This window comes from Prionailurus viverrinus, chromosome B1, assembly GCF_022837055.1.
Source record: "Prionailurus viverrinus isolate Anna chromosome B1, UM_Priviv_1.0, whole genome shotgun sequence".
NCBI classification, from domain to species: Eukaryota; Metazoa; Chordata; class Mammalia; order Carnivora; family Felidae; genus Prionailurus; species Prionailurus viverrinus.
Window position 1 is genome coordinate 114,911,228 of NC_062564.1, and position 13,832 is coordinate 114,925,059.

Sequence of the window (13,832 nt, forward strand, 5' to 3'; positions counted from 1 at the left end):
ATATACACACACACACACACTTGAGAGAAAGAGAGTGAGTGTTCTTGTGTATGAGCAGAGGAGGGGTAGAGGGAAATGGAGAGAGAGAGAGAATCCCAAGCAGGCTCCACACCCAGAGCTGAGCCTGACGTGGGGCTGGATCTCATGACCGTGAGATCATGACCTGAGCCAAAATTAAGAGTTGGTTGCTTAACCAACTGAACCACCCAGGTGCCCCATAATAGATTTATATATTATGCCACGAGTTAATTTATTGTTAATCAGATCTTGTGCAGACAATATCTAGTACCAAAGATTTAAGAAAAAAACGTAAACCAACACATTCATCCATACATTTATGGTTTAAAAAAAAAAAAACAACTGGGAATCTTGGATTACCTTGCAGAAGATCAAAATTTTATGGTTTGCTATTTCTTTTTTCCAAAGTGTTGAAATTCTCCAGATAACGTTCGGAAGAAAAATATGATCTCCCTTCATTTTACATAACACACTCCTGTGCAAAAATACTTTTTTTTTCATATTTAAATGGATAAGATAATAATAAGGCTTAGATAATAATAAATAGGTTTCCAACCTACGTAAAAATCTGATTGGATATTGGAAAGTCATGTAGGACTCCAGTCAATTCGTTGAGCAGGACTGTACTATAAATTACAGAATGCATAGCCTCAGTGCCCCAGCACATTTCCAGCATGCCACATAGGTGCCTTCCAAGCTTGAATCAGTAATCTACCAAGAGCCATAAGCACCTGAACTAAACAACAAGACTGTGAGGTCTTGGAGGGCACTGGTGTTATCATATTCATCCTCAAACTCCCATCCGGGGCCTGAAGCACAGATCTCCAATTCATTACCAAGACAATGAAATGAACTAACACCTCCATGAATGGGAGACTTGGGAGAGCACCAATCCAGTCTTCCAGAGCAGGTAAGTGACTTGTCATGATAACGGAAGTAGCTAGTGGTAGAACCGGTTTCTCAGTCCAGCCCTCTCTGCTTCTAGCATGATACTCTTTCTTTTTTTTTTTTTTAATTTTTTTTTCAACGTTTTTTATTTATTTTTGGGACAGAGAGAGACAGAGCATGAACGGGGGAGGGGCAGAGAGAGAGGGAGACACAGAATCGGAAACAGGCTCCAGGCTCCGAGCCATCAGCCCAGGGCCTGACGCGGGGCTGGAACTCACCGACCGCGAGATCGTGTCCTGGCTGAAGTCGGACGCTTAACCGACTGCGCCACCCAGGCGCCCCACATGATACTCTTTCTACTGTATCAGAAATCTTCAAATTGTGGTACTTCATACCTTCGATCTCCAGAGTTACCTGAAGACATCCCAAGGGGTACGGGGGCATTGCCAGTTTTAAGGAAAAGAATTTCTAGATTATCAGTTCCCGTATGTTCTCTTTCCTAAAATTGATCTCCCCAGGAAGGTGTTGCACCAATTCTCCCTCTCATCCCCTCTTTCACAATCATTTTGCTCCTCTTTTACAAAAGGGAACCCTAAACCCAGCTGGTGTTCCATGGTGCACTGACTGGAGACATAAAATTTGGGGGCAGTAAATGGACAATTTTAAATACTGGAGTCAGCACTGCCTTCTTCAAACAAGGCACCTCCAATGGCTTCCCATCCAGTCAGAAGCCAAAGAGCCAGACCTGCCCACAACATTTTGCAGGACTCAGCACAGGAGTACAAATAGATGTGTACTATCATGTCAAATATCACACCCAAATACTAAAAAAAGTAAAAATCGAGACAAAAAAAAAAAATGATTCAACAAGGTAAGTCCTAGCCTCTCCTTTGACAAACATAGCTTCCAAAGGTCTTAAAGGCCAGGTCCGACATAATTCTAGGACTTGTCAGGGCTCTCTGTCTGAGCATGGTGGCATAGGAGTAGCCTGTACCCTGCCCAGTCCTCTTTTTTCCAGACCTCTGGCCCTACCTACCTTGATGGGCCTCACTTGCAGCTGTGTGGAAAATGCAGCCCATACATCCAAGCTCCTCGCATAGCTCCTGCAAATACCCTCGGGCTTCCAGCGAGCACCTCTGGGGCACGGTTCCCCCTGAGAGACTGGCCAGAGAGAAGGAGAGCTCAGGTTGAGTGAGGGGCATTGGAGTGCCTTGGGCAGGGGCATCTGAGGCCATGTGTACCCTCAGCAGGGGGAACACATGCTTGGGAGCAGCATGCCCCTCAGTCCCCTGGACTCTTTGCTTGTGGGGTGGGGTAGTGGCAGGGGGAAGCCAAAGAAGGACACTCTAAAGCCTGGGGCCCAGAGCAGAGGCTCCTCCTGCTGCGTGAGGGCTGTAGCAGTGGTTGGTACAGGGAGCTCTAAGGACAGATACAAGCTGGCACCCTGTGAACTTCCTAACCTCATCTCTCCTGCTTTCTCCCTCCACTCCAGGCACATGGCACCCTCCGGTCTCATGGCTGTTCTCTACTTGGAATGCTCTTCCCCAGATATCCTGTTTTTAGCCTTCTCAGAGAAGCCTTCCCTCTCACTGCTTAAATTGCAAGCACCTGCTTACCCCTGCATTCCATCTATTTTCCCTGCTTTACCTCTCTCTATAGCATGTATCAGTCATACTAGGTATTACACGCATTCACCCATTCATTCATTCATTCATTGTCTATCTCCCCTCATTAGAATGTAATTTCCATCAAGGCAGGGATTTTTGTCTTTTTTGCTTACTTTTGCCCAGAACACGGCCTTATAAACAGTAAATGAATTATAAATAATGCTTGATCGATTGATATTTAAGAAATAAAAAATCAGTGGCAGGGCTTTGTGTCTTTCCCTGTCTTACACGTAAGGGGAATGCTAGACATTGGAGCAGGATACCCTGGCCCGCATTGGGATGACCTTACCTCAGGTAAAACGTAGAATAGTGGATAATGACAACAATTTTCATGTACTGCCCTCCCCTCTTTCATCTTCCCCAAATTGTCGAAGAATAAATAATTCCCGAGAGAGAGTCCCTTGAGAGTGAAGCAAAAACAAGACAGACAAAAGGGCAACGCTGCCTTATTTTCTCCAGAGGGCAAAGGGGTGGCAAGACTCCATGTCTCTCTGTTTTGCTTTTTATTCCTTAGAAATAGAATTGGGGAGGAGCCCTTAAGTGACTCAGTCAGTTAAGCATCTGACTCTTGATCTCAGCTCAGGTCTTGATTTCAGGTTGTGAGTTCAAGCCCCACGTTGGGTTCCACATTGGGCTTGAAGCCTACTTAAAAAAAAAAAAATAGAATTGGGGCCCCTGGGTGGCTCAGTCGGTTAAGCGTCTGACTTCGGCTCAGGTCACGATCTCGTGAGTTTGTGAGTTCAATCCCCGCATGGGGCTCTGTGCTGATGGCTCAGAGCCTCAAGCCTGCTTCAGATTCTGTGTCTCCCTCTCTCTTTGCCCCTCCCCCACTCACAGTCTGTCTCTCTCGGTCTCAAAAATAAATAAACATTAAAAAAAATTATTAAACAAAATAGAGTTGTGGAAATCACCAATCAGGAACAGACTTTCAACAAAAAAAGTTTAAAATCCCATGGAGAAAATGGAATGATAATATGAAGAGGAAAAATGAGGAATATAAAACATCCAACTGTTGAAAGAGCCTCCCTGTGTCTTTGTTTTTAACGGTTGCTATATAGATTTAATTCGATATATTTGAAAGGTGATAGTTTTTTTTTTAATTATTCACATTTTTATTATGCTGGAAATTATATCCTTTGGAATGATTTAAAGTTATAATGAAAAGTTTTATATGATAATCTAAAAATGTGCAAAGGTCTACACAGTTTTTCAAAACAATTTTAAGGAATATGCAAGTAAAATCATATTTAAAGACCATTGAACTGTACAACTGTTTTAGAGGTATATTGCTATATAAGAAACTACCTCAAAATCTAATTTAATAAAACAACCAATTTATTTTCTCTCAATATCCCTTGGGTTATTCAGACTCAACAAAGCAGTTTTCTGCTGGTCTTGCTTGAGGTTTCTCATGCACTTGCAATCAGAAAGCTGTAGAGGGGAGCAGCGGTCATCTAGAGCAAGGGGGGGGGGGGTGTGTGTGTCCACAAACTACCACCAGTGGGCCAAATCTGACCTAACATCAGTTTTTGTAAATAAAACTCTACTGGAGCACTGCCAGGACTGTTCATTCAGGTACTGTCTGTGGCTGCTTCCACGCTATTGGTAGAGTTGAGTAGTTGCATCAGAGACCATATATAGCTTACCAAATCTTTATACAACTTATGTTAAGATGCAATACACATTTGCATTTTCTTCAAGGCCATTCGTTCTTCAGGAATGTCAAGCGTAAGCTTATTCCCAACCCAAGAGAGAGAAACAAAAGAGAGAGAGAGCACGTGAGCCAGTAAAGCCCTCAGGCTATGGCACAGGCCAAGAAATACAGAAGCTGAATGAGTATTGGGGGAATTCAGTCAATAATTTTGATCCCTTTCCTCCTTAATAGTAAGTTGATGCCTAAATTATAGAGGGGAGTGCATAATTTAAATATCCTCTAGTGCAGAGGAGAATGTCTTTAGGAAAGCTTTTCTTTCACTGGTCTCCCTTAGGAAGCAAGGGTAGCATACATCTTTTGGCTCTGGGGACACATAGGTGGACCAAAAGCTATGTACTAACAGGGAGTTCCCTCTTAGTGATTAACAATTTGTTCATACATATCACATTTATTTGGCTGTAAATACTGAGAATGAATAGGGTTGCAGGAATTACTTTATTTTTATGATCTCTTTCTTGACAGTAAGGCACTTACACATGTTGGCGCTTCTGTTTGGAATGTTCTCCCTACTTGTCACCCAGCTAACATCTATTTATCCTAAGATTAAACATCACTTCCTCAGAAAAACCTACTTTAACTCCCCATGAGGTTTCTTTCTTGCCTGTTTCACAACATTGTAGTTTCCCTTTATGATTCTTATCTCAAAGAGTGCAATTAAAAATGTATTTGTATCCTCATTTAACATGGTCTCCCCTATGTGCCATGAGAGCAGGGAAGAGTCTGCTTTGTTGACTACTGTATTACTATTTACTCAACAGCACAATTTCTGGAACATAGTAGTTTCTAATAAATATTTGCTGAGTGAATGAATGAAAGCTAAAGCAAATTGTAACAGAATATAAATGTAGTGGCAAAAATATTTATATAATCTTTTAAATTAACCAGAAACACTTAAGATTTAGTCAAAAGAGTATTGAATGCTAATATTTTGGAAATCAGAAAGCATCTTTTGATATAGAATTATTGTGGGTCTCATCCCTTAAAAAGGACATTCATGAAGATAGTCTTAACTTTTCTACTCCTGGTTTATAGTAGTGTTTATCACATCTAGTTTTCGTTGTTTAAAGAGATGAAATTTGCACCTTTGCAAGGTTTTTAAATATTTTCCTCTACATTCACACAAATGGACTCAATAAAAGCTTTGTTTTGTATTTTATGAAATCAAATCCCAGAATATTCACGGACTCAAAGCATTAATAAGCTTTTACTACAGAAAAATTTTAAGTATAAATCATTACTAAGTATATACCAGATATATGTAGAGCTCCTGAACCAACAGCAGCATATTTAAGTTGTGACAAGAGACTATAACTTGAGTAATAGCCAATGGCTAGCTGGTAATATTTAATATCCAGCTCCTGAGGAGGGAAAAGGACTTTTGTAGCATTTGCTGATTTCCAGGTGTAAATACTCCCACCATGCCAATTTCAAGGCACGAATCTGACATCAATGAACACAGAGCTGGAAAGGCACACACTACTGGCTCTCACGACCAGAATGGGCTGGCCACACACACTGCTGCTTCTGTTGGTAATATCTGATAATTATAAATTCTGACCAAACCCTTACTCTTAAAAATTCTAAGTAATCCAACTCACACAAAAACCGTAGCATTTAGCCCTGCTTCACAATCTTATTCTGCAGGAATTGAATATGATTTTAATTGGTGTGATAAGAAATATGGGTTACAGTTAAAGCTGGACATAGTCTGGACTCAAAAGTCTGGGAACCCAAGCTCCAAATCATTAAGATAAAAATTCTTTAAGTATGTTATTGCGCTGCTGAAAATAACCGTAAGATTTACTTATTTAAACATATGGAGATTTTCTGCTTTTAAGGGTGGAAGACACCCCTCCCCCATCCTTCTAATAGAATTTATAAGCAATTCCATGGAAGGAGAAATACTAGACTTTGAAAAGAAACCACTGACTACATTCACATGTCTTTTTAAGAACCTGTCAAGAATACTTAAGTCACACACACAGAACTGGATTCAATAAAAGATTCATTTTGCTTTTTACAAAGTTAAAACCCAGAACAGAGCAGAATCTGTTTTGGTCGCTAGGGCAGAGCTGGTGCTATGTTCGTGCAATTCTAGGCTCTTCTAGATCTACACACAAGACAAACTCGGTCTGCTTGGAGTGTGGGGTGGGAGGAAACTGGACCGGGCAGTATGAGAGGGAGAGATGAAGAGAAGCATTAGCAAAGGGAGGCTGGGAAGCGGTTTGTGGCCAAGAGCTTCAGTGGCTAACCCAACAAAGGTGAAGAAATTGGTTACCAATTAGGCACACTTTGTATCATTAGTCGTATGGACATTAGCCTATTTGTGTCTCCCCCACCAAAAGTCGTTCAACTGAAGTCCTGATCCCCAAAGTGATGGTATGAAAAATGGGGGCCTTTGGGAGGTAATTAAATCTTGAGAGTGAAGCCCTCATAAAGGCATCTGTGCCCTTGTAAGAGACACAAGAGGGCTTATTTCTCTGCTCCCCATCATGTGAGGATACAAGGAGATAGCACTCTGCTAACCAGTAAGAACTAAGAACTGAATCTGTCAGAACCTTGATCTTGCACCTACCAGTTTCCAGAACCTTGATATGTAGTTTAAACCACCCAGTCTATGGTAATTAGTTGCAGCAGCCGGAGCAGGTGTCCTAAGATACCTAGGAAAGTCCTGTAACCCCAGTAACTAAGCTTAAGGGCTGTACTTCAGTGCCAGCTTATGAATTTAAAAACAATCAGAATAAACAAAACAATCAAATGTATAAGTATGCTCACAAGTATTAAATAGAGCAAAATTGGAAATAGCTTTCACCTTCAAAAGAAAGGGAGTAAATTATGGCACGTAGATTTGACGGCACATGCAGCCCACTGCAACCTTTTCAGTTAAGTGGGGAAGAAGGATTGAAAATATATATACATGGTATGCCTCCTATTTTGATTTAAAAGGCTCTTAAGTCTAGAAAACAAGATGGGAACATATCAAACTGGCAGATAACCTGTGTACTGAAATTAAAAGGCATTTTTTTCATTCTGTTTTTCCACACTTTCCAAATGGTCTACAAAGACATTTATAAAAGGGAAACGTTTCAAACTTTAAAAAGGCTAAACCATTTGACAAATCCTTTGAAAAGTATGGAACTTCAATGCTTTAGCTGTCTAAAATTTCTGCCAACCCATTTCTTTTGCTGAAACTTGGGTAGTCCTCATCAGTTAGTCTTTGGGTTTGGTCAGGTTGTCCTGTGGAACTCTTTGTAGTAGAGGGAAGAGCCCCGACAGGGAAGAACTCCTGGTGGGCTGGCAAATGAGGAGGCTGTCCCCTCACAGCTGGTATGAAAAAGCTACATCTCAAGCCTTTCAGAAACTCAATTCATCTACAAAGCAATCAAGTAACTGAGTTAAATTTTAAGGCATTGTTTCTGAATGTTAATTTAAGTGCTAATTTGTACATTCTTATACCAAACCCACCCCAGGATTACCAAACATGTTGCTGCAGAATACATCAGCCTGAGTCATGGGGAAATGAGAGGTTACTCTACCTCAGAATCCAACGTTTTTCGGTTATATTCCCATCAGAGATCTTATTATGCGATTAAACATTACACAAAGTGATTCCATTACCCCAGTTGCTCAACAAGCCTTAGGATTGGCAGGTGTTTGGGGAAGCCTAACGGATCTCAATTGTCTGAGACCACGTGGGCAACAGGGGCCTCGGCGATCACTGCTTAGGCTGTAGTGTTCACAGGAAAAAGGCAGTCATTTGATTCCAATCACTAAGTAGATCACTTGCAAAAAACCTGGGAACACTTAAATGACTGGGTACTATCGTACAACCTCTGTGCCTCAGTTCCCTCATTTGTAAACTGGGGATAAAGTAGGTGTCACAGAGTGGTTAGAGAGACTACATGAAGGTTAGTTTGAAGTGTTAGCCACCACTAAGCAGATGCTATCAAGTGCTGTTGTTAAATTCTTGAGTTCCTATGCAGCTTAACCACTTACTAGCTCTTCTACAAAAACGTTTAAAACCCGTTGTCTGTCAAGAAGTTAACTGGCAGTGTGGCACAATGAGTGTTTAAGAGGCCAGATAGATTTGTTTTCCTTCCTACAAGGGGAATCATTTATTATAATTAAGAGAAAACATTCCTCTGCACGAGCCATCAAAGTTAAACCACACCAGTACAGTAACATCTAAATTGAAGAAAAGGGTCAGAATTTACAGAATTCTTCTGGCTTCCAGATTTCTTGGCTTGTGCAAATAGCCTGGGGGCTCTGCTCTCTATTCTTCCTTGGGATTTAAAATAAGCTTGACATGATCTGAAAAAATGGTCTTGGAAGGGAATTCAAATGAGCTTATGCATGTAGAATATTAGACAAATACTTGGTACAGTCTGAGCACTGTAATGAGCTATTATTACTGTGTACATACTTATTAAGAGTTGTTAGATACACAGAGCTTCCAAGAATAAATATAACTAAGGCCTGTTATTTTAATTTTCTGGACTGGATTAAAAATCCAATTTAAGTTAGAATTTAAATTTCACTAGACCAGAGACATGAGGTTTTTGTATACGAGTGGAGCTCTTGATTTGCTGAATATGGAGTTCTGAGCTCTCCAAAATAGACCGTTTTTGGTCTGAAGTGAACTAATGAAATGGAGGGTTTAAATACAATGGTGTATAAAAGATTCTATTCCAAATAACTTGTCAATAAACACTGTTTAATTTCCATCCTGAGTTTTGGTGCTGAAGGAGATTGGATGGAAATGATGCAGTGGAATTAAAAGAAACATCCGGATATAACAGCCACTCTTCTCAAACCTCCCCAAGTGTTCTAGAGGTGCTATCAAAAAATTCTACCCATCACTGGCCTCCATTATGGTCTTTCAGTAAAAGCAATCAACTAAAAATCACGGAATCCCAAACACCACATAGAAACCAAACCTGTATACTAACAAATTACAACAGCAATAACAGAAAACGCCTTTGATTGTTTTATTACTCAAAAAAGCTTCATTTCTTTATTTAGCTTTCTGACTCTGTGCTTGTGCCTTCAACACTTTCACAACGATTTTCTGCTCCTCAATAAGGAATGCACGTTTGATCCTAGAAAGAAAAATAATAAATGAATACAGTTTAAGATAAAACCCACTGATTTAATAGGCAGGAAAAGTACCATAAAAGAATTGAGTAAAGCAATCAGGGAAGATACGTAGAAAAGTAAATGAAACCCACGAGTATAGACTAAAAACTTAAGAGATGAAATTAGATGGCCAGAACCGTTTGGCTGGCTGAAAGTCTCCTTTCTACACTGGCAGTTTAAGTAGGATAATCCTTCAATTCTATGCCAATTGCACCTGCCCTCTTCTTCTGAGTCACGAAGGAATTACATATGGGAAACCAAAATGAAGGTTAAAAGCTAATGGCAAGAGGCATTTTATCAAGAGCAAAGTTTCTACAGCCTGGGGTCAACTCTACTACTTACTAGCTGCGTGATCTTGGGCAAATAACTTTCTCTGTCAAAAGGTACACAAAGAATCTTATACCCATTTCACAGGGTTTTTATGAAGATTAAACTTGGAAGGAGTTGCAGTGTGTGTACTCTGAACCTCCCGTTAGAGAAGAAGTACATTTTATCAATCACTATTATTACAGTGCATGGGACCTGGCAAATAGCAGGTACTAACTACCATTCGTTAAAGCAAAGCTACCTCCACAGAGAAAGCACTCAATTCCCACAAAAACCTCCCCATTTATGATCTCTATTTGTAATCCTGGTCATCTAATAACATGGCCTAAAATTCCTGGAATTTTGGACTCCTTCAAATCTCCCCAATGTAATCACATTATAGAAACACAACTGACTGGTGCCACTTTTACTCAGGACCCTTACAAATTCCCTAAACTTACTCAAAGACCAGACTCTTGTCAGTGTCACAGCTAATACTAACCTATAGACAACCGGTAGATCTACATCCAAATTTCCAAGAGCTAGGGCCCAAGAATTGGACTTTCAATAAATGTGCCCATGATTATGTATAGCAAGGTCTGGGAACCAGACTGGTAAAAGGCCAAACTCCACTGGCTTAAAACTAACACATGACCCTTCCGCCTCCGCATATCTTTCCAATCTCATTGCTCGTTCTTTCATATTCTTTGCCCTTTCAACCTCTTGACCAACATTTACCTATCAATGCAGGTTCCACCTCAAATACCGTTCCCAGAGTCCCAACTACTTGAAAGTAATTTCTCCTCCAAACTTTAATCATAGTTCAGTTTTCCAGTATTTCATGGAAGTTCTATTTACCATGTATTTGTACTACTGTAACATGTTTACCATCCCCCTACAAATTAACTCCTGAAAGGCAGAGGGAACTTGCAAGTTTGTTGTCAGATTTGGTTTAGAAACCTAGCCCGACCACTTTACAGAACTAGCTGAATAAACTAGAGGCATCCAACTCTTCTGAAGCAGCTCTGTAACTTGTGAAGACCAACCTCCTTGCAAATCCTCCCAGTCAGGTCTTTAGAGGCAATTCATGTATTATCAGTTAGGCTACAATCAAGGGTCTCAATAAAACCTAGAACGAATCCCAGTGCTGCTCCTCACTGGCTGTGAATTTAAGCAACAAGCCTTGTTTCCTTCACAGAAAGTAGAACAGTCCCTGATGGACTTTTGACGTTTAGCATAAAAACTCTACTACTCCACTTCTACCTATGCCACTACCAACTCTCTCACATATCCCAACATCCCAGTCCTCGACCTGGAACACTGTCCTCCCCTCTCACTCACTCCACCAGCCTTTAGGTCTTCATGCAGGTGCCACCGCCTCAGCCTTCACCGAGAGGAAAACCATTCCAAGCACTCACCTTTTGTCGAAAGAATGAGGTTACTATCCATCCTGCTGCAGTTTTCGTTCTGGCACATCAAAAGTCTCCCTCCCGGCTCAAAATCCATCAATTCCTACCTGTTTTAGGATCGAGCTAAAAGTCTGTCCTTTAAGGGCCTGCGTAACCTGTGACTTCTACCTTTCTTGTCTATCACCTCCTGCAAAGCTCTGCTACAGCCACACTAGAACTACATATAGTTATTCTCTTCCTACACTTTTTAGACCTTCCTCTCTCCATCTACCTGACTGACCAAAAACTAATAGTTTCTTATCTACCTCCCACAAAATCAAGGTCATTTTAATTTCTACATCTGGCATAAAGATGCCGCCAAATCCTAATTGAATTAAAGTGAACCAGTATCTTTACTGGTTTGTACAGTATCAATTGCCCCTAGCCTAGGAAGGACTCTAAAATAGGCTACTCGTGTTTACGTTTCACCAGTCTTCTAATAATCATTAGCATTCAGTGTAACAGACATGCACACACGTTTGAGAAAGTCCATTTAAGAGTGATATTTACCTGTCACGGACACACTTAGCACACATGGAACCACCGTAGGCCCTGCTGACGTGTTTTTTCGTTTTGGACAGCCTCATAAGAACTTTAGGTCTCACAGCACGAACCTGCACAAAGTCAATGTTGAGATTATTTCGTGATGCTTTAACAGAAATTGTACTAGATGTGACATATGGCAAGTATAAACACTAAACTACAACAGGAAATGGTATACTGCTTTATCTGAAAGGCATTTCCCTGTATTTATCACATTGGCTTTAAAAGTCCACGTTCTTGACAAATGTGGATCATGGATTAGTACTTTGCAACCTTCCTAGTGGTGACCTCTCCTTCACTCCATCCCTTACCAAGATGCTAACGCTCCCTAGTTCAATTCTTGTTTACGTTATTCAGAGCAAAAAGGATCACTTACTCCTCGAAGTCGGCCTGGGCACACGCCACATGCAGATTTTGGTGCTTTCCCAACCTTCTTGGTATAAAGGTAAACGATTCTATTACCTGGGGTTCGGGACCTAGAAAGTGAGAGAATAGGGAACAGGCTCAGCATTCTGCAGAGTAAATGACAATATGTATTTTAAATTTTAGAAATACTTACAGCCTAGTTTTGTTAGAGGCTGTATTGTAGGACAGCCTACGTCGGTATGTCAAACGCTGGACCATTCTGAATGCCTAAATTAAGAAAGGAATGAAATTGCATTGTAGGAATAATTCCAACCTTACAGGAAAACAGCATCACATAATTTATACGTTCCGTATATTCTTATATACAATAATCCTTAAAGTATCTTATGAAAAGAATTCCGTATTTTAAAACTACTGAGATTTAAAGGTGCCTGGTAAGAATACTAACAGACCCATGTTTGTTTTCCTTATGGTAATCAATGGTGGCACTTGGTTAAAATTTACCAGATGTATTCCTCAAAACGTCTGATTCTGTTTGGAGTCGTGTCCAGAAAAGTGCTACTAACAGGCAAATTTAAGAAACCCTGTTTTTAAAGCAAAAGCGCACCTGAGCATCTATGTTGAACCCTCACTTAGGCCATCTACTGGCCTATACAGCACAAGGGGCTAGCTTCCTTGTCTCTACATTTTTACGGAGTTCACACAGCTGTCATTAGTTACAAATGAGAGAGGCTATCCTGACCAACCTAGTGCAATGCCTGTCACATGAAAGATGCTCAGGGTTCAGTGTCTTGCCCCGAAGTAGCATGTGTGACAAGCTAAGTGCCAAATAATACTTATTTTTGTATCAAAGAGTCTTTGGATTATGGCATTTTTTTTAATCAACTGGAAATAACACTGAATGTCACTGAGCAAATCGGTATGTAAGTATGCCTATGAACCGTTTTCTCAGTTAACTGCTCAAAGTAACATGAAAACGTAAACAAGACTTGAATCCTCATTTTTAACCCCAAACTTTGTAATCATTTCATCACCTGCAATGCAAAAGTAAAGAGCCTGCTTTTGTTGTTATAAGGTCTTTACTAACATTACACTGAAACATAACTATGAAGACACCAAAAGCGACCCCGAAGGCCAATGAGATCCAAGAAGCCACCATTCCGTTTACATCTCCAAAACCAAGACCGAAAACTCCCTATTAACATTTTTATCTTCCTTGCTATTGGCCTTGGAAAAGAAAACATCTTGAAACAACGACCCGAACATCCTGGTCTCCAGTCCTCCCAAAAACCTGAGAACATCTACTACAGGCGCACTTAACGTGGGCATTAAAATAGAAAACGTTCTGCGATTTCGCAGCCTCAATCAGCCGAACCACAACTCGTAGGTCTCCAAAAGCGACCTCGAAGGCGGCAAAGTTCCAGGTGATGAGCTCCAGCTATTCCCGGCTCGGGAGGGGTGGTCCGGATCGATGGCGCTCTGAGGCTAAAAGCCGAGGGACCTGCTCACCACCAGCTTTCCTTCTGAACCCTTATCCCTATGCCAGTCCAAAAGGCTGCGCCTGAGAAATCCTGGTTCCTCTAACTCCCCGGATGGCGGCCGATTGTAGAGGGAGTAAGCAACAGGGAAAAGGAAAAAGCAACCATACCTACAGACGCCGTCCCCGGAAGAGGAAAAAGGAAGTACTTGCAAGTTTAAAGGTTAAATAGGACTGCGTCGGACAGGAAGTTGCGTCATAACCAGAGC

At 40.9% G+C, this 13,832-nt stretch overlaps 1 protein-coding gene across 1 annotated transcript; it reads right to left on the reverse strand.

Moving 5' to 3' along the window:
- Positions 1-9,261: 9,261 nt before the first annotated feature.
- Positions 9,262-13,786, reverse strand: RPL34 (ribosomal protein L34). Its single transcript, XM_047857322.1, has 5 exons — positions 13,735-13,786; positions 12,280-12,353; positions 12,097-12,196; positions 11,688-11,791; positions 9,262-9,386 (listed from the first exon to the last, which is right to left on the reverse strand). Exons 2-5 carry the CDS (start codon positions 12,342-12,344, stop codon positions 9,302-9,304), a joined length of 354 nt encoding a protein of 117 aa, XP_047713278.1. The 5' UTR covers positions 12,345-12,353; positions 13,735-13,786; the 3' UTR covers positions 9,262-9,301.
- Positions 13,787-13,832: the final 46 nt, after the last annotated feature.